General features: G+C 35.6%; 1 protein-coding gene across 11 annotated transcripts in view; it reads right to left on the bottom strand.

Moving 5' to 3' along the window:
• RASAL2 (RAS protein activator like 2) overlaps positions 1-24,459 on the bottom strand; it is a 367,690-nt gene that overhangs the window by 31,596 nt on the left and 311,635 nt on the right. For all 11 annotated transcript variants that reach the window (XM_015123037.3, XM_015123044.3, XM_015123051.3 and 8 more), the window contains 4 exons: positions 22,666-22,775; positions 3,646-3,799; positions 1,611-1,709; positions 11-565 (listed from right to left, as the gene is read on the bottom strand). In XM_015123037.3, coding sequence (XP_014978523.3) covers positions 11-565; positions 1,611-1,709; positions 3,646-3,799; positions 22,666-22,775 — 918 coding nt within the window. The remainder of the gene's footprint in view (positions 1-10; positions 566-1,610; positions 1,710-3,645; positions 3,800-22,665; positions 22,776-24,459) is intronic.

Raw genomic sequence — 24,459 nt, 5'->3', positions numbered from 1 at the left:
TTTTACTTACCTTGGCTCTGCCAGTACTTTGAAGAATGTGCACTAAGGCACAAGCCAACTCCTCTTTATTTCTCACACTAATTACTGGCTCAAGGACAGAACACAGCATGGTGTAGTTGCTGGTGACAAATTCTGCAAATTCTTTATATTGCTCCATAGGCAGAATGGTGATAGTTTGGAAACGTGATTTAATCCGAATAGAAGGTCCTCCTGTCTTTCCTTTGTTGGGTGTAGGTGTACTCACCGGATACCACTTTTCTACAAATTGGCGACCAGTCACACTGGCAGTGGGGATGTTGACTAGCCCTACATAATTATTCTTGTCTTTTTTTTTCTTTTTTTCCACATCCTTGTAAATGTGAACTGTGATACTATGAAGAGGTGGAAGGCTGAAGAATTCAAAATGTTCGCCCCAGAAAATATTGTCTGCTTTGGTCTTGCTGGTTGTACGAGCAAAGAGGGTATCATCAAGGCACAGTTCGCAGAAATATTTCTTTTTAGGGGCAAGGTCCTTGGCTTCAATGATCCATAAACGAAGAACATTTTCAGCTCGCCTGCAATTGTCCTATAAAGAAGCAACAAAGTTGAATTTCAGAGCTGACATTGCAGGAAAAAAAACGTTTTTTTCTTAAGTTGGCAATGTTCATTAGGTACTCTATTAAGGGGAGTCAACAAATAATGGGATTGCTATCTCATTGCTTAGGTTAACGGCAAGCTCTAAACAAGAATGCATTAGAATCTTGAAGAATTACATATAGTTCATTCTATATATTAGTTCATTACATATAGTTCATTCTATTTTATTTACTTGGGTTAAGAAAATATCATTTTGTAATGGTAAGTTTTCATATAACCAGCTTAATTTCTGCAAATAAAAGAGATAAATTGTTAAGAAGTTTGTATTCTAGTCCCTCTTCTATCATGTACTAGCTTCTGACATGGCTAATTCACCTAACTTTTCAGAGTCCTTTTATCCATGCTGGTAGAACCATGGCAATAATATTTGCCAATAATATCTGCAGTAAGACTATTTTTAGCTTAGAATGATAATACAGTTTGGATATTTGTCCCTGTCCAAATTTTATGTTGAATTGTAATCCCCAATGCTAGAGGTGGGGCTTGGTGGGAGGCGTTTGGATCATGGGGGCAGTTTCCACATGGCTTGGTTCCATCTTCCTGATACTGAGTTCCTGTGAAATCCGGTGGTTTAAAAGTGTGTAGCACCTTCCCCCCAAATCACTCACATACACATTGTCTCTCTCGCCTTGCTCTTGCTTTCACCATGTGATATGCCTGCTCCCCGTCTGCCTTCTGCCATGACTGTAAGCTTCCTGATGACTTCCTAGAGGCTGAGCAGATAACAGCACCATGCTTCCTATAAAGCCAGCAGAACTGTGAGCCAATTAAACTGCTTTTCTTGATAAATTACTCAGTCTCAGATATTTCTCTATAGCAATACAATAATGGCTTACTACAAATGGTGTAACATATAAATGTGCTTTAAAACTCTCAAGCTGTAGACAAATTAAGGTATTACTACCACACTTACCTGCTATTAACTAACTGCTTACAAAGTTATACATTTTTTTGATACTTGAAGCTACTATTACCTTATTAGGTTGAACTGTCCTGCGAAGGTTTTCCATCCACTTATCTCTCTCAGAAGCGGAGTTACAGCTGAAACATTTACTTCCACTTAAGTAGGTAACCTTCAACATAAAAATTAGACATAAGAAAAAGAAAACACTGGATTTCAGGGCTCTATCATTTGGGTTCATAGCATACCTCTAACTCTTAAATGATAAGGTCAAAATGTCCTGGAATTAGGATGGATAGATGGATGGATGGATAGATAAGAAAAACATGGTCTCAGATCCCGAACTACTCATGCTGTGGTTAGAAAAATAACATAATGAGCGACATCCTTACCAATACTAAAAAATTAATATACTAATTTAGTGTTATTGTTAGTCTCGTCCTCTGATGAAAATGTACTAAGAGTCCAATTTTATTGAAAGTAGACAGGCCAAAAGGAATGCAGAGCTGTGAGTTAGACATATGCTATGAACCCAAATCATACCATAAGAAACTAAGATGATCTTTACTAGTTTTTTGATACCTATATCTACCTCTACATCTGCTTTTTGGTTAGGTGGCATCCACATCCATTTCCAGGTATGAGAACAAAGGCCATTTTAAATTCAGCCGAGGAAATTAAAACTGGCCTATGGTTCAGAAAATCAAAATTAAAGGCCTTTTAGGCAATACCTTAAATTACCTGCAAATAAATATGTTCAACTTTTAGTTAATAAAAAATAGGTAATAAAGGATGAGAGTTTCTGAAACAGCTTATCAGATTTCTTGAGACTGTCTTCACTATATCATAGAAGGGTACTAAATGAAATCAAAGAGTTACTAATATTGAATTACTATCTTTGGAACCCATTTTTCCTCCACTAGGCAACCAGCCTGTTGATTTCTAGTCATTTATTAGGTTAACCTGACCACTATTAACATAGTCCTTTAAAAATGAAATATGTTGTTATATACTTAGCACCTAACTCTGGGCTTGGTATACAGCCTAATGTACTGAGTTCCACAAACATGAGACAGTTCAACTGATTTTTATAAAAAAGAACACCAATAAATGTCCTGCCTAAATTGCTGAAGTTTGCTCACTTATTAACTCAATCTCTGGTCACAACCTAATAAATCCAATCAGATTATATGTTCTGTCCAACACAGCAGCTACTAGCCTCACATGGCTATTCCAGTTGAGATGTGCTGTAAGTGTAAACACACATCAGATTTGAAGACTTAGTTTTAAAAAAAAGGAAACAATTTCTCTGATAGTGAACATGTTGAAATGATAATATTTTGGATATGCATGCAGCTTGTACTATATTTCTTTTGGACAGTGCTGGTCCATCAGAAGAGGAACCAAACATCTTTTGACTTCTACAACGTCTAGTATAGGACTCATCTCTAGTCACTTAGTAAGCTCTTATTAATTAATCAAGTCTCAGCCCTAATAATTCTATGTATGTATAAATATATGTATATATAGTTTTTAAATTTTACTTGTAACTGGCCAGTAGTATATATTTGAAAGGGAGAAATTACCTTATGATAGTTGGCAATTTTGTTTATCCAAAAATCAGGCACCTGCAATGTGCTGGGGTCTGGGTTAGGTACAGGGGATTTCAAAAATACATAAGACATTTAGGTCAAAATGTCCTGGATGGATGGATGGATAAATAAGAAAAACATGGTCTCAGATCTTGAACCACTCATGCTGTGGTTAGAAAAATAACATGATGAATGTCATTCTTACCAATACTAAAAATTAATATACTAATGTAATGTTATTGTTAGTCTTGTCCCCGATGAAAATGTACTAAGAATCAAATTTTACTGAAAGGAGACAAAGCCAAAGGAATGCAAAGCTATCTTCAATAACTTTAGCTGCAAATGTGATTAGATGAATAGATTTCTAACTTTTTCTCTGTAAGTAGATAATTTCTAGCAACTGAAAACCAGTTAATTAAATCATACAACTGCACAGTAATGAAATCGCAAAATTACTAGACAGAAAATCCAATTGTTGTTTAACTATTCTTCCTTTTTTCTATACTTTATTTTTACCTCAAAGCAGAAGTCTTGTCCAAGGATGCTACTATGAAGTGGTTTCACTGATACAGGTTCCCCTCTACCAAGATCTAGACATTCCACTGCGCTGCATGGGCTCAGCAAGGATTCATGGGAACGTGACTCTTTTAGTTTAGGCAGCCCACGAGACCTAAAAGTAGAAAAAGATATTTAAGATAGTGTAACTTGGCCAGCAAGGAAATGAAGGTCTAATGCAACGGAGGATAACAATAAATGTACAAATGCCTAAGGGAAGAAATAAAGGAGGAACAAATTAATAGTTAATCTACAGTTACAGTAATAGTAATCATATTTATGTGGCAAATATATTCTCTCTATAAAACTATGTGAGTACACACACACTTTTTTTCAATATAGCATAAAAATATACTATAATTTTACTAGTCTTAAGTGAGCTTCAAATCCCATTACAGACATTGTTTTTTATTCTCATTCCTACCTTGGAAGATGGAGAGACATACACTCTTTTTTTTTTGAGACGGAGTCTCACTCTGTCGCCCAGGCTGGCGTGCAGTGGCCGGATCTCAGCTCACTGCAAGCTCCGCCTCCCGGGTTTATGCCATTCTCCTGCCTCAGCCTCCCGAGTAGCTGGAACCACAGACGCCCGCCACCTCGCCCGGCTAGTTTTTTGTATTTTTTAGTAGAGACGGGGTTTCACCGGGAGGATGGTCTCGATCTCCTGACCTCGTGATCCACCTGTCTCGGCCTCCCAAAGTGCTGGGATTACAGACTTGAGCCACCATGCCTGGCCGAAACATACACTCTTTAAGGTTATCTTATATATTCTTTCTTATGCAAAGGTATTGTCAAAAGACAAATTATTTCTTTTTGTTTTTCATGTTATAGCTTTATCCTCTTATATCACTGACAAAATAGTAGTGGCTGAATCTTCATTTTGTTTCTTTCTACTTTGGCAGAACACACACACACACAGAGTCAAAGCTAAGCTTTTTAGCACAAGACCTTGTCTTTCAAAAGTCCTGATTTCCCTCTCAATATAGAATTCTTTTCTGGCAGGCTTTTGGTTCTATACATGCTTTACTGTATAAGTATGAATAAAGAATAAAATGCCTTGAAGAAATCTCCCACCATGGAAAAAAATTCTCATCTAGAAGAGAGATCTTTGTCAGCACCGTTCAGTCATCCTGGCTGATTTTGTTTCCTAGTTGTTTATAAGAAGAATGCTAGGAATCATGACTCTTGGCACTACAAGAGCCAGTACTTCACTGCCTTCCTCTTGAAAGAATTAAAGGAGTCAAACATATGAAGTACAACATTCTTGAATGCCAAACTGGATGGCCATGCAGTTTGACTCAATAATTATAGTATCTGTTGCAGGAAACACCCAGAGTTACATACATATATTTCAAGCAGAAGTACTTAGTAATAAGGATAAAAAGAAATGCCTTGTGTAAAGACAATCGTTTTTATAAAACACAGTAAATAAGCAGCTTCATTAAATTCCTTGAAATAACTACATTAACACTAAAAGGAACTTAAATATTTAATGTCAGAATAGCTTTTGGTTAAATTACAAAGTAAAAAGATATAAGAAACTAGCACTAAGGCTGCTTTCTCCTTTCTACCTTTATTCTAACATTGTTTAATCAAATTTCATAAAATAAGAAAAATCTTAAGCTTACAAGGATTTTAGTTCTTCTTTCCACACACACACAAAAATAAGCCACCATTTAAAGTTTAGGCTGCAAAACATGTGTTCTGATATTTAGTAATTTTTAAAGTAAAAAAGTCAACATTTACATTTCTTGTTGATAGTACAAAGTATACGCAAAAGGGACAAATGCTACCTAATGTTTTGTATTTTAAAATGACAATGTTTATTTTTCTGATATTGGTCAAGAACAAAAAATTAAAATATTTAAAAATAAAAAAACAAAAAAATTACAGTGTAAGCTCCATATTTATTTCCCTTTGTTCTATGTATAAGACAATGACATGTTATGTACTGCAAATATAGTACCTCAACTATAAATAATTAAATGTTAGAAAGATTATACTTTAATTATCATATAATCTTTCCCAATATGCTATATGGGAAGCCTGATTCAGGAAACTGGACACTGCAATCTTTCTTAAACAAAACAACAATTCTAGCCCATTTTTCCCAGGAGGAGTTGCTGGACGGAAAAATCCTCTCATGCTCTGGGGTGAGCATTTCAACAGGAAAGATTAAGGCATGTTTAAAACAGAAGGAGGTATGACAAAGGCTTACTTTTATTTTTTAAATTCTCTAGGAAAAATTTCTAAAGCATAAATTAATTTTATTTCAAACAAAATAAATGTCTACCTACATGAAGCAATGGTAGAGCCACCTGGCAGTGCAACCCCAAATCATAGCGATGCCACATGTCCCGGTATAGCAAGTCACTTTCTGAGCTATATGTCAGAAAACAATTCTCTGTTTAGAAGACGAGAACAAACAGAAGATGGCTTCTTTGTTGCCTTTGGTTACTGATAACATCTTTGAATAAATGTTTTCCAGGTGTTATTTCAAGCCTTCCATAGAAGCAGAAGAGAAACACAAACAACAGATCAAGACTTCATCTATCCAATTTGTAGGATAGGTAATATTCCTTCAGGCTGCACCTAGCCCCTCAGGTAACAAATAAGGCACCTGGGCTCTAGGCTGGGCCTGTTGCCATGGTGCTACACGTATAAGGAGATTAGAGCTGGAAGGCACCAAGGAGAAACTATGTTGAATAACGCAAGGGGCATGCTCTGCAAACGTGGCAAAGTTGACTACTTTAAGACAGGAAGGAATGGTGAGGCTTCTATCCATTTCTATGAACAAGTTCACAGTAAAAGGCAATAGAAAAGAGATGAGGCCAACTCTAGGAGTGGAAGATAATCTCTTATTAAAACCTCTACTAGGTGGCTCACGCCTGTAATCCCAGCACTTTGGGAGGCCGAGGTGGGCAGACCACTTGAGCTTAGGAATTCAAGATCAGCCTGGGCAACAAGGTGAAACTCCATCTCTACCAAAAATACAAAATAAATAAAAAATAAAAAGTAAAACCTCTGCTAGGAACTAACCTGAGAAACTTTAGCTTGCTTCATATACAATTCCCACGCCTTTACCAGAAGCTATTTCCTATATCTCATCTTGCAAGTACAAAGCTTTCTCTCACATGTGTTCTGTTTCCTTTACAGTGCCTACTGGTGGTTTAATGTTTCTAGGTATTATTTTACTGAAACTTACCTGGGTTATATATATTTTTTTCTTTTAGAGAAAGATGGTGAAAACTATTTTTTTTTCACTGCATTTCCAGTGCTGAACAAGTTTCATTTTGATACTTAGGTCTAACTTCAAATGTAGCCATAAGAGGATTTAAAACTAAGCCACTTGGAACTATAACTCCAAACTCCTCCTAGTTACCAAAATTTCAATTAATACATAGTTCAGAATCTCATATTTTTTAGCATTTTTATGTGTGTGTACTGAATTGAAAACCAAAGTTGCTAATATGTTCAACATTATTACTGAATAAATAAGCAAGCCCTCCCTGTATTGGGAAGAAAGTGTCTCCGAGAAGACAGAAGTAATTCCCAGAGAAGCATAGTAAACAGGAAGATCAAACAGCCTGGGAATGGCTTGGGACAGGGGAGGCATTATTTATACAAATATTTCAATATAATAGCATTAGTAACCCCAAGTTTCTTCTAATTCATGTTTACCTCCTCCTGAATTGGTTTTTCTTAGATCTACTAACTACAGAGTTTTAGTAGTCCTGTGTGGCACCAGAGTTTACTCCTCTAATGGAAAGCAGAATGTGGATTTATTGGGAGAATAATGAGTTTAAAATAACGATTCCCAGTCCAATCTGACAATGGCCTTCATCAAAAAATCTAACCCATCCTTGAAAGTGGACTTTGTGAATCCCTTGACTACGGGCCAGGTTCTCTCCCTGACTATTTTCCATACTGCCCCATCATCCCAAACACCATGTAAGAATAATTCATGTATTGATTTAAATGAAAAAACTGCTTCCCAGAGGCAGTTTTACTTCTAATTAAGGAACACCATATTATTTATATTCTTATCTTAAAGTGAGCAGACAATCTTGATTTGTGTGTAAACTTCAAGACCTCTAGCAATGTGATAGGTAATGGTTAAAATCTAATTGCTTTGCTGATGAAAATTACCTGCTGCTTCTGACTTATTTAAGAAATAAACTACAAGGCAGGTGAGGCTTTCTATTACTCACTAAAGTGAATGAGTATTATACTGCTTGAATCCTTACCACTATACGAATCAGTCTTAAAAGATAAAAGTGAAGGGCTGGGAGATGGGGAGCCAACATACACATAACAGCAAATACACTGGTGAAGAAAACGGGAATAAAGTAACACTGATTAGTGCAATTTTAAGTAAAACACAGCTGGATTTTCTCAGCTTAACTGGCCAATTTTTCAAAATGCCACATTTCCCCCACAGCTCCAATGAGGCTTGGTGGTGCTAGCTCAATCTGCCACATGTTTACAGATGTAGTTCCAAATTTAGGAATTGGGAAACTTTTAATTAAAAATGCTTATTGCCACATAAAATCCTGGACTCCAGTGCAGGTGAGTTTCTGCTTGGCTTGGCAGTTATGATTCCAGACTGCTTCAGTGAATTCCTGATGAGACAGCTCAGCCAGTAAGCTGGGTGCAGCAACATACTGTTGTATTTATCAGTATGCATTTCTAAGGCACTCACCTTGTTTGAAAATGTCCTAGGTAGTAATTAACAAAATTGGGTATCCTAATACTCTATCAGCAAGTTTATATAGTGTCTAATCAGTTTTTTAAAAATTGAATTTGAGCTTTCACTTTGGGAAAAATGTAGCTTTACCTGCTCCCTAGATTTTATTATTTTCCAATTAAGTATTTTGTGAAAATATTCAACTGATGTTTGCCATTTGAAAGTGCAGATCCTTTCTTGTATCATAATTTTAAAGGTTTCCCTCCCTGGATTAAAAAAAAAGAAATTAGAACTCATTTACCAGAGCTCTACTTATGTGCAAAGACTTGTTCGCCCTGAGGATCCTGACAGCACCGGCTGAACTGGTTTACCTGCTGTAGTTAAAGCCAGTAGTCTCTACTGCTTATATTACTCACTGATTTTTATGTTAGCTTAAAAATACACACCACACCATTCACACTAGAAAGCTATTTATGGAAACATAACATATAGGTCCTACTTCTCCCTGCTCTCAACCTCTAGGACAGGATGGTCTAATGGGACCAGCTGGTAATGATGAAGAAGGATGTCAGCCTGAGTTGTCACTCAGAATGAGAAACTCATGGTAAAGAAATGTATCAGCATAGACAAAAATATCCTTACTTACTTTGTACTTGTTACATATACATGTAGATATACAGTGAAGGTGGATACAGAAGGAAGACTAGATTATAAACATTAAGACATGTTCTAGGGAGTAGAAAATCCAACTTGCCTCCAAGATGATAGACACTAGGGAATAATTCCTTTACAGAAACTATACCATGTTATAACACATCTTTTTGTCCTTAAATTGCAAATGTAATATAATCTACTAGTACCTATTAAACAAATTCAATATAAACATAACTATATTGAATTTTAAAAAACAGAAACTAAACCAAACCAAACCAAACTTGTAATCCAACTCAAGTAACATACCAGTAACAGTGGACAGACTATAGCTTTTATTTCCTTATTTCTGATTTCAGTTGCCAGACTTTTAGTCTCATAATTGCCATAAAAGTAATGGGTAAAAGAAGGATAAGAGAGGAAAAAAACTGGTGAAGTTCAGTAACATTGACTTTTTTTTTTTTGAGACATAGTCTCACTCTTGTCGTCCAGGCTAGAGTACAGTGGTGCAATCTCAGCTCACTGCAACTTCCGCCTCCTGGGTTCAAGTGATCTTCGTGCCTCAACTTCCCAAGTAGTTGGGATTACAGACGTGCACCACCTCTCCCAGCTAACTTTTGTATTTTTAGTAGAGACGGGGTTTTACCATGTTGGCCAGGCTGGTCTCGAACTCCTGACCTCAGGTGATCCTCCTGCCTCAGCCTTCCAAAGTGCTGGGATTACAGGTGTGAGCCAACATGCTTGGCAACATTGACTTTTTAATAATTCCTAAACTCATAAATGACTTGCTTTCCCATTAGTTTCTCATTTGGTTGTATACATGAATATATGTAAGAATCCATCAATCTAACCAATAATTAAGTGGTGTGCATTATGGGTCAGGCACTATACTAGAGGTAGATGCAAGGAATACAAAGGTGAAGACTTAAAGCATGGTCTGTGTACTCACACACAATTTATAATCTAGTGAGTTAACAATCCATTATAATACAATGTGACAAGACTTATGAAAAAGGATGCCAAAAAAGGCTCTATGAGCACTAAGTAGAGGATTTTAAGGTGGGGGTGGTTCAGAGAAGACTTCTTGGAGAAAACAGTAACATAAAGTTGTAACCATCTTCATGGGGAGGGGATGAATTTCATTATATGCAGGTGTGGAGACCTAGAGACAACGCATAGCATGTGAAAAGGCCTGTATGAGAGTATGCAAGGCTGTGGTGTTCAGACAGTGAAAGAAATTCAGCAGCGTGGTTCTACTATAGTATGGATGTTAGAAGGAGGAGGCTGGGGTGTTGCAGTGGGTGAGGCCTGGTGAATAATGAGGTTTGAGAGAGATCACAGACTTGTAGTCATGTGTGGGTATTTAAATTTGATCACAATACCAGTAGATGTACATCGGAAGGCTTTAGGTGGTAGAGGGGGAATTACATGGTAAGATGTGTGTCTCAGTAAAACTACCTTGGCTAAGGAGTGGAGAAAGAAAGGAGTACACAGAGAGTGGAGAGAAAAGAAATGAAAGACCTGGAAACCAGTTCATTGATTATGGTAGTAATCTGAGTAAAGATAATGAATTAGACTAACAGATATGGGGACGAAGTAGATGGCACAGAGAGAGATTTAAGAGGTAAATACGCTTTGATGACTGGAATGCTAGAGGAACTGGGGAGAGGGTAGAGTCCAGGACAACTGCTCATTTCCAGCTTGAAATACTGGGTGAAAGACGATGATGTCCTTCACAGGGATAGGAAAGGAGGCAATGCTGGTTGAGATGACAGTACAAATAAAATCAAGTTTTATACAAGTTGAGTTTGAGGTTCCTGTGGGGGTAGATGTGAACGTGAAACAGAACACACATATTGAGAAGACAACCTAAAAACATAACCTGAGGCATGTTAACATTTAAAGCTACAAAACTGACAAAAGACACTGAAGAATTTGAGAGAGAAGAAAAACCACATGACAGAAGGCCCGGAAAGAGGGGTCTCAAGAAAGGTGGCCACTGAATTTGAGAATTGAATTTAGAGGTAATTGGAGACGCTGGCAAGAGCAGTTTCAGAAAAGAGGACAAAAATGAGATTTCAGTGGGTTGAGAAAATGAATGAAATATGAGGAAGTGAAGATTAACTCCACAAGTCTGATTGTAAAGGGTTGACAACAGTAAAATAAGTAGAGGGAGACATGGGTTTGAAACAGCTTTTTTAAAAAATTAATCATCTTTTAATTTTTCTCCTTAAACAATAAGTGATAAATACTCTTGGCAAAAAATTCCAGGAGTTCAGAAGGATAGAAGGTAAATAATAAAAAAAGGGTACCTCCCACAACCTCCTATAGAAAGGAGGCCATTAACAGTTTTTGTGAACCCAGAAATATTTTATACAAAGGTACCCATATATGTATATAATTATATAAGTATATGTAATACATATTACATATATTTATATAACAATATATTTGTATGTATTTAAAAATATATATTTAAATATAAACATATATCTATATATACATATTCATTTACATAAATGGGATGGTACAATACTGTTTTTAAGAGAATATTTTGGACTTCTATCCATATTGGAACATACAGATATACTTTGTCTCTTTGTAATGACCACATAGTATTCCTTTACATGAACTTGTAATAATTTACAGTCCTTGACGACCATCTAAGTTTCCTTTTTTTGTGATTAGCAACAAAATTCAGAATATCTTAGTACATATTATCTTCATGCACATGTGCATATATTCATACTTTGAATTCTCAGATGTGAAATTGCTAGATCCAAGGGCATATGCATTTAAATTTCTGATACAGCTCAATTACCCTCCATAAACACAACACCAATTTAAGTGTCTATCAGCAGTGCATGTTTCTACATGCTATCTTCAACATGAGATGTGGCTGAACTTCAAAATCTCTTGCCTGTATAATTAGTAAAAAATGGTATTTGATTATGGGTTTAGTGTGCATTTCTTTAATTATGAGATTGAGGACATTTGTACATGTTTATTGGCAATCTCAGTTCCCTTTTCTGTGAATTATAAACTGCTATTCCATGTTCTTAAACCATTTTCCTAATTGTTAAAATTAACTGATATGTAAACACTCTGTATATTAAGTAAATTAGTTCTTTTTCTGTCATATTTATAATTATTTCCCCCCAGTTTATGTTGACAAAGAGTTTTTAAATTCCAAGGTCATAAGAAATAAGCTATATTTTCTTTTAGAGTTTTAAAGTTTTCATTCAATCCATTTGGATTTTTTGGCAGAGGAGGAGAGATAAAAAGAGTACAGTAAGGAGTCAGCTTTATATTTTTTCCAAATTGCAAAAATATGATCATAAATTGGCTCAATTATTACTGTACAGTATTCTGCTGGTATAAGAGGGGTGTGTGTGTGTGTGTGTGCGTGTATGTGTGTGTAATTTTTTGCCTTTGTTTTTCCCTTCTTTCTTATTTTGTCAGCAAGTTAGGATTCCTATCAACACACACAACAAAGAGTATAATAGAAAAAAACACTCAAACTGAAGCCAAAAGCCCTACATATTCACATCAGCTCGAACCACTTATTAGCTATGTGACATACAGTAAATAATTTATTCTTTCTGAACCTTAGTTACCTCATTTAAGATATGTGTAGATAATGTGGATAATGATTTTTCTTCTTATATCTCACACAGTTGTGAGAATCAAATGCAGTAATCTATAATTTCACATCTATTTCATAAACTGCAGTACAATACAAATGTGAGGAAGTATGATTATAGACATAGACTTTTCTTGCAGTGATATGATATGCATTAGTTCATTTTATGTAAATTATTCATCTGGTTGAGATCAGGAAAGCTATTCTTGAATACACTCTTCACTGGAAGAATACAAAGATGGAGTAAATGTATAGAAATATTTTTTTCTATTAAGATAAAGCATTCTAATGAATTTAAAATGCTATCATGATGCAATTAGAAACTTCAATTGGGTTTTAGTTCATAAAAGTAAGGGATCCTTAATTGGCCCAAGGCTGTAAGTCTGGAATAGGAAACTCTATAATCGATAGCTAGCCTGTATTGATTAATTAATGGCCTGGAGTCCAGTAATTTCTGAGAAGCTGTCATATCCACATAGACCATATTTTAAAAGATTGTAATTCTTTATTATCTGGAAGTCAGTTTTGACTCTCCTCTTCTGTTTCAGGCCAACAAATGTGTACTGAGTTCCTCAATAGGACAGCCATTGTGCTAGGGGATGAGGATACAAAGATTGTATCCTGGAGGATCTTTCAATCTGCTGCAGTAAGCAGACATATGAAAAGATAAATTCAATAGGAAGCAGTTAGTCCTAGGATAAAGGATGCAGAGTTGGCCACAGGTAGTTGGGGGGGTGGCGTAGGCACTTAGTCTAGGATGATATGTGGGAAGAATACCAAAAAGAAGGGAGGGAGCATGTAACTCCTGACTTGGGTACTGTTGCATGAGGATAAACTAGAAGTAAGCTTGACAAAGGAGAGGGTACAGGAATAGGAAATGGCATTTGGGTTAGAGGAGACAGTAAGATCAAAAGCAGAGAAATAAGAAGCAGTATGGCAAGTATAATATTATAAAGAAGACTTTTGGCAGGAGTAACAGGACACAATATTGAGAGGGAAAGACTGAGCCATGCTGCATTTTGAAAGGTAGCTAAAGATTACAGATTTATAGAAGTATTACATACATAGGCAATGAGATATGAAAATTGAAGTTTCAATTGAGACACCTAATAAAACAGATTCTGTATACCAACGTCAAGTATCAGACAAACTGCAGCATTTACAAAGGAAATGTTTTAGAACCAGTTCCACTACCTTGATCCTCTCAGTTATGTCAAGACTATAAAAAGTGGTCAGAGAATGGAGAATGGGAAAGATTTTGTGAGAAACAATTTTTGAAAGAAGTTGTGAGGCGCATCCTCCTGCTACCTACAAGGAAGAAGATTTGTGGAGGTTTCCTGTGGACCATAAGACTGTGTGATGAAGAAACTAAAGCATCAAGAACTCCTTGCTAGAAAGGATTCGCAAGTGAGCACTTTGAAGAGAAATGTATTTGTCAAAGTCAATAAAACCACAGGTGAGAGCTCCTCAGGGATAAATCTCTGAAAAAGTCCCCAAATCGCCCCATGAGAGAAAAGTCAGCTTTAAATTTCTGTTAGGCTCAGAGCATTATGGAAGGCTAAGATAGTAGTAGTAGGATTTTCTTCTCCTCTTTCTCATCTTTTTTTTTTTTTTTTTTTTTTTTTTTTTTGCTTCTCCTTCCCCAAAACCTGGAGGGTACCTAAAAACATGGTTAGTAGGCTAGAGGGGAAAAGCAGATGAGAGAAGAAAGTAGTCTACCATACTTCCTTCTCCAAAGGCAGGCAGACTGCCTGTAAGTGGTATGGCTGGGGCAAGTTTGTAGTTTTGATTGGAATCTTGTAATATCTTAAACTGGGCAGGGTGCCATGGCTCATGCCCATAATCCCAGCACTTTAGGAGGCTAAGGCAGGAGGCCTGCTTGAGCCCAGGAGTTCAAGGTTACAGTGAGCTATGATGGCACCACTGCACGCTAGCCTGAGCAACAGAGCAAGACCTTGTCTCTTAAAAAAAAAAATATATATATATATATTTAATATATATGTAGAATATATATATATAGAGAGACCACCAATAAGTTCTGAATTAAGATCTTTTATTTAAAGCAATCACAGATGAACTCTAAATGGATCATAGACTTATATATAAAAATTAAAATCATAAAACTTCTAAAAGAAAACATAAGTGAAAATCTCTTGGGACACAAAAAATTCCCCTGCAAACATTGCTTATCAGGATGTAAAATGGCACAGCCTCTCTGGAAAATAGTTTGGTAGTTTCTTATAAACCTAAACATGTACATACCATAGAACCCAGCAATTATACTCTTGGGCATTTACCCCACAGAAGGGAAAACATGTTCACAAAAACCTGTATCTAACTGTTCACAGCAGCTTTATTCATATGAATAATAGCAAAAACTGGAAACAACCCGAGTCTTTCAATGGGTGAATGGTTAAACAAACTGTAGTACATCCATACAATGAAATACTACTCAGCAACAGAAGAAACAAACTACTGATACATGTAACAATTTGGATGGACCTCAAGGGTATATGTTTAGCAAAAAAAAGGCAATCTCAACCAATTATATACTATATGATTCTATTAAACACTATTCTTAAAATGATAGAACGATAGAGATGAGAAACAAATTAGTAGTTTTTTAAGAGATGTGATAGGTGTGGGGAGGTGGATATGATTATAAAGGGGTAGCAGAGGGAGTTCTTTCTTGGTAATGAAAGAGTTCTTTATCTTGATCACGGTAGTAGTTACACAAATCTATACATATGATTAAATTGGACAGAACTACACACACACACACACACACAAATGAATGCATGTAAAATTGATGAAAACTGAATAAAGTCTGCAGTTTATTTAATATTACCATACCAATGTCCATTACCTGGTTTTGATATTATACTACAGTTATAAGACCTCACTATTGGGGAAAGCTGGGGGGAAGGGTCTGCAGAACTCTATGTACTATTTTTGCAACTTTCTTCATATAATTTCAAAATAAAAAGTTAAACAATTCTAATTAATAAGGAGAAACTCAAGAAGCAAAGAATATCGTTCCATAATTCCACCTACCAATGAACACCATACTTACTTTCAGGTATCTTTTGACAATAGAAAAAGTAGACTAGTTAAAACCATACTTTGTTAGCAGGCCTTAGAATTGAGAACATTACTGTGAAGGTTTTTATTTGAGGGAAGTTTGGAGTGGGTGAGAATATTCTATTCCATATGCTCATCTTTACCTTTAGTCTTTGGTAAATTTAAGTAGCACTTCCAAAGCAAGGCTGGCAAGAGGCATTTGGAATCTTGGAATGCCTGACAATATAGTACCACTGTTTTCAGTCATTTCCTAGTTTTAAGTGCATTTGAATGAAAGGCAGAAACATCATAGAGTCTTTTTGTGTCCCAACACCCTCCTACATGACATGGCTTTAATGTGGAAATGCTGCCAATATTGATTCTAGGAAATCACTTTACTGGCTTTTATCTGATTAGATGGCTTTGGAACAATGATGACTTTGTGACATCCTATTGATTTTGCCTTTAAAACGTTCCTCTTATCTCGTCTCTGCCTCTCCATTTCCACCGCTACTATTCGCCTAGGAGCCTTCAATATATCTTCTTATAGCTTTTTGTTAACTGGTCTCTCAAACTTAGTATCTGCAACTAAGTTACCTGAAATTCCACTGCTGGATTAATCCATCCATAGCAAAACTCTGATTAGGCCATTTCCTTGATCAAAAATGTTTAAAAGGCTCTTTGTTGCTTATACGCTAAAATCCAAACTCCTCAGTTTGACATTCAAGATCTGCTCTGGGTGTGGAATACTGGATTGAAAATAATTTCCACTCAGAATTTTCAAGACATTGCTTCACTAACGTCTGGTTTTCATTATTTCTACTATGAATTCCAACATCATCCCCTGATCCCCAACATTCCTTTGTATGTAACCTATTTTTTCTTTCTAGAAGATTTTAATATATATTTTTTTAAACCTTAGCATTCAGATATTTCAAGGTGATACATATTTATTTGCCTATTCTTGGCATTTCCATTTCTTATACATGGAATCATACAATATGTAGTACTCTGTGACTGACTGGCCTATTATTATTATTATTATTATTATTGAGACATAATAATGTCTCCCAGGCTGGAGCGCAGTGGCACGATCACGGCTGACTGCAGCCTTGACCTCCTGGGCTCAAGCAATCCTCCTACTTCAGTGTTTTCAAGGTTGAAAACATGTATACACATTGCAACATGTACCAGTACTCTTTTTATTGCTGATGAATATTCTATTGTATGGGTATATCATGTTTTTGTATATCTATTGATCAGTTGATGGACATTTGGGTTGTTATCACTTTTTGCCTATTATGAATAATGTTGTTATGAACATTCACACACAAGTTTTTATATGAATATATATTTTTATTTCTCTTGGATCTACGTAGGAATGAATTTATCAGCTGGGATTTTAATAGGCAAAAAGGACCTACAGATACAAATGTAGCTATCTGTAGGTCCGTTTCTCCAGGGTGGTTCAATTTCTCCAAACTGCTATGTGACAGGGGTAAGTCTGGCTGCTGACTTTCTAGAGTTGGGTGGAAGCTGAACCTTTCCAGAGTAGGTGGGTAAATCAACTTCCTATGCAGAGACTGATAGCTGTCTTACCAATGTCCATCCCTCTCTCTTTCCTTAAGAACAGATTCCTATATTATTGGGCCCACCAATATATCCAGGTATAAAGTTTCCCAGGCTCCCTTAGAAAAAGGTGGCAATGAGACAAGAAGTCAAAGTCAACTAGGTATGGTTTCAGAGAGATTGCTTTAAAGGGAGATAACTCAGCTGGAAGGCATGTGTCTTTTTATGGGCCCATCTTTTCCGGTATCTAAAACAAATATGTTATGGTTGGAGCTCTAGTAGCTATCTTATGTCTATAAGGAGATTCTTGAATATCCTAAAGATGGCAGACTTGAACAGGACTGTCCACTTTCAGACAGAAGTGAAAAAAAATTTTTTTTACCTTGTTTCAGTCATTTCTATTTTGGGTATCTGTTAATTGGCAACTAAACTGAATCCTAAGTATAGACTTCTTTTTAGAATTTCCTTTTGTAGGTAACTAATCTGTTTGTCCTCTAAGTGAGAATTATAGATTAAATAATCTATCCCTCATATTTTTCCTAGTTTCATTAAAGATGGAGTTCATATTTATTTCTCATATTAAGTAATTTTTAAGACAAAAAAGCAGAACTGTTTTCACCTATTAAGTTAAAAACTGGAATTTTACCTTTCCAAACTTATTTCCTACCTTGCCCCTTTACATGTTAATACCTTGAACTATTCAGTAATTCTCTTCAAGCTCCATAATTTCCTACTTTCTACTTTTGCTCATTATTTCCATTCCAAGGAAAGTTCTGTGTGTGTCTATTTCTATGTTGAAAGTACATAGACCTGTAAGATCCAACTAACAGGCCACTGCCCTCTAAGGTCTCTCCTGATCCACTCAACAAGAAGTAATTTTATCTTCACCAATACCATTTCTTCCTTGACACTTACCTGTTTTACTGGACTCCTCGAGGTTGAGGCCTGTATCTTTGGTTCTCTATGCTATATTCTCTGTAGCATACGGCATAGTAGCTTGTACATAACTGTCACATACTGAATGTGTTACTGTATATCAACACATTTGGATTTTAGAAACATTATTTGGTAAAACTATGGTATTTTCCACAGCTTGCTTTTTTTTAGATAAAATTAACTGATTTAAAAATGTTTTTCTGCTATCTTAAAGTGGTAACTCAGACCTCCTAAGAATAATTTTATCTTTTAAAAATATGAGGGCTGTGCATGGTGGCTCATACTTATAATCCCAGACTCTGGGAGGCCAAGGCGGGCAAATCGCTTGAGCCCAGGAGTTTGAGACCAGCCTAGGGAACATGACAAAATCCCATCTCTACAAAAAGCATAAAAATAAGCCAGGGATGGTAGTGTGTGGCTGTAGTCCCAGCTACTCAGGAGCCTGAGGCAGGAGGATTAAGTAAGCTTGAGAAGTCCAAGCTGCAGTGAGCCGTGATTGTGCCACTGCACTCCAGCCTGGGTGACAGAAAAATACACTGTCTCGAAAAATAAAAATAAAAATGTTATGAGTGAAGATAAGCTTTGTGGTTTATCTCAAAAACCTTGAAGATTTCTGGCTGGAGGCAGTGGCTTATGCCTATAATCCCAGCTACTCAGGAGGCTAGGGCAGGAGAATTGCTTGAACCCAGGAAGTGGAGGTTGCAATAAGCTGAGATTGCACCACTGCACTCCAGCCTGGGCAACAGAGTGAGACTCTGTATCAAAAAAAACCAAAAAACAAAACAAAACAAAAAAACAAAAACAAACAAAACCACACACACAACACTTTGAAAATTTCAAAATATCATGTCCACTATTTCATTATCCTCTGGATTGCTCCAGATAGAATATTTCTCCCTCTTGAAGAAGGGAAAAATAAAGTGATTTGCACATCATCATAAAGAAGAATGTAATAAGAAACAGGTCCCTCACCTCTTGAGTTCAGTGTTCTGATCAAATTTGATCAGATAAGCCCCGCTTCCCACCCAAAAAGACTGACATATCAGAGAAAGGAAAATTGAAAACTTCCATGTAACTTGAAGACATGATTTTAAAACACAAGAAACAGATGGGGAGAAAATTTTTAGCAACATGCATAGTAGTGGCTTACTATCCGTAGTAATAAAAAGTGCTATTCCAAATCATAAGAAATAGGATAAACAACTCAACAGAAAAATGGGCAAAGGAAACAGGTAAGTCACAGAAGAAGAAAACATATAACAGGATATTCAGTATACTAAGTATTATCAAAATACAAATTAAAACAAAGAAATTACCCCCCCCCGTCCCATGTTTTAGAGAGGTAATATACAGTAAAGGTTACATATACAGACTCTAAAGCCAATCTTCCTGGGTTTGAACCTCAGTTCTCTCATTATCCAAGCTCTATAACCTCAGGCAACTTATGAATTTCTCTGTGTCTCAGTTTTCTCATTTTCAAAATAGGAGTAATGACAGTGACTATCTCATAGGGTGGTTGTGATGATTAAATGAGTTAGCTTATATAAAGTACTTAGAATATATCTGTCACATAATAAATACTACATAAGTGTTTATTATTTCTATTCTTTCAATATATTGACAAAATGGAAAAGGTTGTCTGAAGGATAAAAGTAACCTTAATTTGTTGGTGGGAAAGGTCCTTTTTTGAAGGAAAATTTGATAACGTACATACTCTATACCAAGCAGTGCTACTTCTGAAATCCAACCCAGCCACTAGTACAAAAACGCACATGTTCAAAAATGTTCATGACATCTCTATTTTGTATCAAAAAAGGGAAACAATGTAAATATCCATCAATAGAGAAGTGACATACATTATTATAAAAACACTGTAGCATACAAATATTCAGTTGTTAAAAAGAATGATGTGGACTGACATTTACTGACATATGGAGAGTACAAAATATTTATACTAAAAAGGAAGTCACAAAGTAAAATGCATAATATGATCCCATTTATATTAAAATATGGAAACATATACTTGGGTTCCCTTTATGTATGGAGTTTTAAAGAGGTTTAAAAATATAAAAATTGTTAATAAGGTTATTTATGTGGGGAGATAGGAAAGATAAAGAGGGTCTTTAGTTCTTTTTATTTACATACTGAAACTTTTTCCCCTCCAAAACAACAAAGACAAGTGAGTATTTTAATTTATAATTTAAAAACAGAAAAAAAAAGAGCTGCTTACTACCTCTAACTGGAGGTTCCACAGATTGGATAAAAGAATAGAAATGTTTTGCTACTTAGATTTAGACACTGTATAACATTTTGAAAGAAGTGGCTGACTTCAGCAATTGATGCATCTGACCCAGGAAAATCAGAGGTCTTCAGAAAATACTTGGTCACACCTATAAGGGCACTAATTCAAAGAACTCAGCTAATGAGTATCTTGTACCTTAGCTCTATTTATCTGACTGTTCAAACGATCTGAAGGCAAGAGAGTCTTTTTTAAAACTGGAACACATTCAAATTACATTGAGTACATCCCTATACAAGAAAAAGTTTTTTGAAAAATTTCTGTATAGGAAATCTCTGCAATTCAAATGGAGTTGATAAATTAAAAGGGTTACTTAATATTTGAGATTTACTACCACTTTTTTATTGTGCTGTACTTAAGAAAGAAAGACTTTGCTATTGATTAAAGCATAACAGCATAAAAGTCACAAATAATACATTTCGATCACTGGAAAGGCTAAAAATACAGTAACCATATAATAGAAATACAAGAGACTCTGGGAGAAAATGATCTCTTGGTAATTCAGTCAAACAATTCCCATGGGCAACCTAAAACAAAATGAAATAGGAGAGAGCCCTTTGTTTGAAATAAAGAAGTTAATATTTAGTGCAAGGTTAAAAAATAAGGTAAACTTATAAAAAAAACTTGTCTCCCAAGTTTCTACATGATGCTGCAGGATTTAAGAAAATGGCTATTGAATTGGGACTGTTTTATTTGCTGCACAACATCTTTGTTCTTAAGAATCAATAATCTGAAAAAAATTGTTATTCTATTTTTTGAGACATTAATAAAATGCTTTGAATTCCTGGAATGATGAAAATTATAGAATAATAGGAAACTAAGAAAAATATTTCAAAAATATTTTTTATGATTACTTTAAAACAAAGAGGTATAAAAGAGATAATAAATATACTGCAAATTGGGCTGACTTGCAAATTTCACAGAGCACCTTTAATGTAGTTCAAGAAGGGCTAATAAAGCAGTAGTCCCCCATCAAGTTCCTTCATTTACAAAATAAAGACAGTAATCATCTGCTCGGCAAATCTATAATTTTATTTCTGTTTTCTAGGTAGATAAGTGAAAAACAGTCACTTACCAGAAAAAAAAAAAAGTAAAACATAAATAAGAGTATCAAATATGAGAGGCAGACCTGAGTTCAAATCCCAGCTCTACTACTTACTAGCTGTGTGACCCTGGGCAAGTTTCTCAAACGTTTTATGCCTCAGTTTCTCATCTATAAAATGAGGATAATAATAGTATCTAGGGTTGTTGTATTACATGAGACTACATTTAACATGTGTGGCACAGAATAGGTACTTAATAAATATTGGTGGTAGCGACGATGTGCTGATGCTGATACCACAAGCACTACTTCCAAAATTCTGAACATTATCGAGACATGACGTGTCAAAAATGTGTCAGCACACATTCAATGATTTTTGAAGGATATTATCCTTAGGGAGCTATATATTTGAGGTTTACTCAAGCTAATCGTCTTAATTATTGAAATCCATCCAGGCTTCCTTTTCAGCACACGTCTTCTAGATGTAATTGCAAACCAACAAGGCCAATTTCATATGCTTTACATACAGAACATAGCAGTAAAAAGCATAGACTATGGAGCCAAACTGCCCAAGTTCAAATACCATTTTTGCTATTTACTAGCTGTATGACCCTGGGCAAGATTATTTAACCTCTCTGTACTTCAGATTCTTCATCTATAAAATGGTGATAATAATAGTATTTATCATCTAGAGTTATTATAAAGATGAAACAAGATAACATGTATGAAGCATTCTGTGACAGTGCTAAAACTGTTTAGCTATCATCATTATAATTCTTTATAGTCATTCTACCAAAAACAAAACAAAAGATACACCTCCGACCACTATAACTTGATTCTATAGAAACAGCTTAACTGACCCTGAAATTAGTTTTTATGTATCCACAAACTCTCCAATATTATAAGATTCTTAAACTGGTTGGGTATTTGAGTCAATATTTTGCATCTTGCCTTAATATGAGCGTGACATAAAAGTCAATTTTTTATTGTATTTTTCTATTTGTCATTGATTGAAATTCAGAACAGACCAAAATGCCTTAACAAAATTCATTCTCAAACTGCTTTTTTTTGTTTTAAGAAAGTTAACTTCCTACCTGTCATCTGTACTGCGAAGGGATGGAAGCCGAAAGCTCGTGTTTCTGTCAAGCTTTGACTGACTTTTGGTCCTCTTGATGGAGCCTTTCAGGCGCTTGCTGAAGAATCCCTAGAAGGAAAGGCAGAAGGTAATGGGAGAGAGAACAAAAAGGGAACGTCACTCTTCCACACTGTCTCTGCAACAGGTATTTAGATTTGTACAATAAAGACCAGAAATAGAACTTAGCTTTTAAGCTCTTCAATTTTGTAAATAAGAGTTGCTTGAAACCACCTGGCAATGTGATGAGAAAATTTTCTTCTGTGAGAATTGGGATAATTAAACTTTCCAATAGCACCTAATTTCTTATTTCTTAATGTTTATATTAGTTATAGAAGAAAAAAAAAACTTCTAATTTTACTGGTAGATTTCCCAAAGCACAACAATATAACATAGACAAATATATTCCTTTCTATGAAGATGGTACCAACAATTTCAGTACAAATGACCTCTAGTGATTTCCCAAACTAAGGGAAAACAGGCAAAGAAAATGGCATGTGCAAAGGCCCCCAGGTGAGAAGGCACTTGGTGCACTGGAGAAATTAAAAGATACTGATAGAAGAAAAAAAGCTTTATTCTAAGATATGTAAAAAGGAGTTAACTAAGTTGTAAAATACAATGTATTGGTGGTCTCGGAAGTGTTAAAACTCGGTCTGTGTCACCTTGGATATGGCATTATAAAATTAAGTAATGAATGTGGATAAACTATTTTAAAATGAAGTATAGATAATTTATGAAATTGTTAAAGCTTCCAGACTTTAACAAAGTGCTTTACAGTCTTTGGCCCCTGCCTGCCTCCTGCCAGTTTTACCAAACTATCTAGAGTTCCCTGAACATCTTCCTTGACTCTGCACCTGGCAAATAATGAGCACTTAACAAAAGTTTGTTGAATAAAAGAATAAATGCAAAAATGAATGATGGTCACTACTTTCAAGAAATTTACAATTCTATCATTGGCAGGTGAAAGGAATCTTATAGAAGCATATTAAAATTTCTCAGTCAGACATGGTGGCTCATGCCTATAGTTCCAGCATTTTGAAAAGGCTGAGGTGAGAGTATAGCTTGAAGCCAGGAATTCAAGACCAGCCTGGGCAACATGGCGAGACCCCATCTCTACAAAAATAAAATAAAATAAAATAAAATTTAGCCAGCCATGGTAGCACATGCCTGTAGTCCCAGCCACTCAGGAGGATGAAGTGGGAGGATTGCTTGAGCTCAGGAGTTCAAGGCTGCAGTAAGTGATGACTGTACCACTGCACTCCAGCTGGGGCAATAGAATGAAACCCTAACTCAAAAACAAATAAAATAAAATAAAATAAAATAAAATAAAATATCTCAAGCAAAGATTCTAATTCAAAGAAAAATACTCTGACACATGGCGAATGACTCTAATCATCTTGAGATGAATTCATTTTATATAAGCTGTGTACAATAAACATTTCTGTAATGAAGAAAAAGAAATACTAGGCCAATATTAGCACATCGAATCTTTTATATTCCTTTAGTAACTACCAAAGCCCACTGTTTTGGGGTGAAGGCTATATTTATCAGGATAAGCTAGGTTATGCTTATCTAATTACTCCCCAATCTTAGTGGCATAAAATATGTTACATGTCCATGAGCAGGTCAACTGGCAGTTGGGGGAGTTCCTGTCTATGCTGTCCTCATTCAGGAACTTAGGCTAAGGGAGGCTCTCTATCTGGGCTTCTACAGTTTTTGCAGCAGGATAAAGGTAAAATAGCAAATTATGTACATG

Source organism: Macaca mulatta, chromosome 1 (genome assembly GCF_049350105.2).
Source record: "Macaca mulatta isolate MMU2019108-1 chromosome 1, T2T-MMU8v2.0, whole genome shotgun sequence".
Taxonomy (NCBI): Eukaryota; Metazoa; Chordata; class Mammalia; order Primates; family Cercopithecidae; genus Macaca; species Macaca mulatta.
The sequence above is the reverse complement of the archived record's forward strand: the minus strand, read 5'-3'. Positions and strand labels throughout refer to the sequence as shown.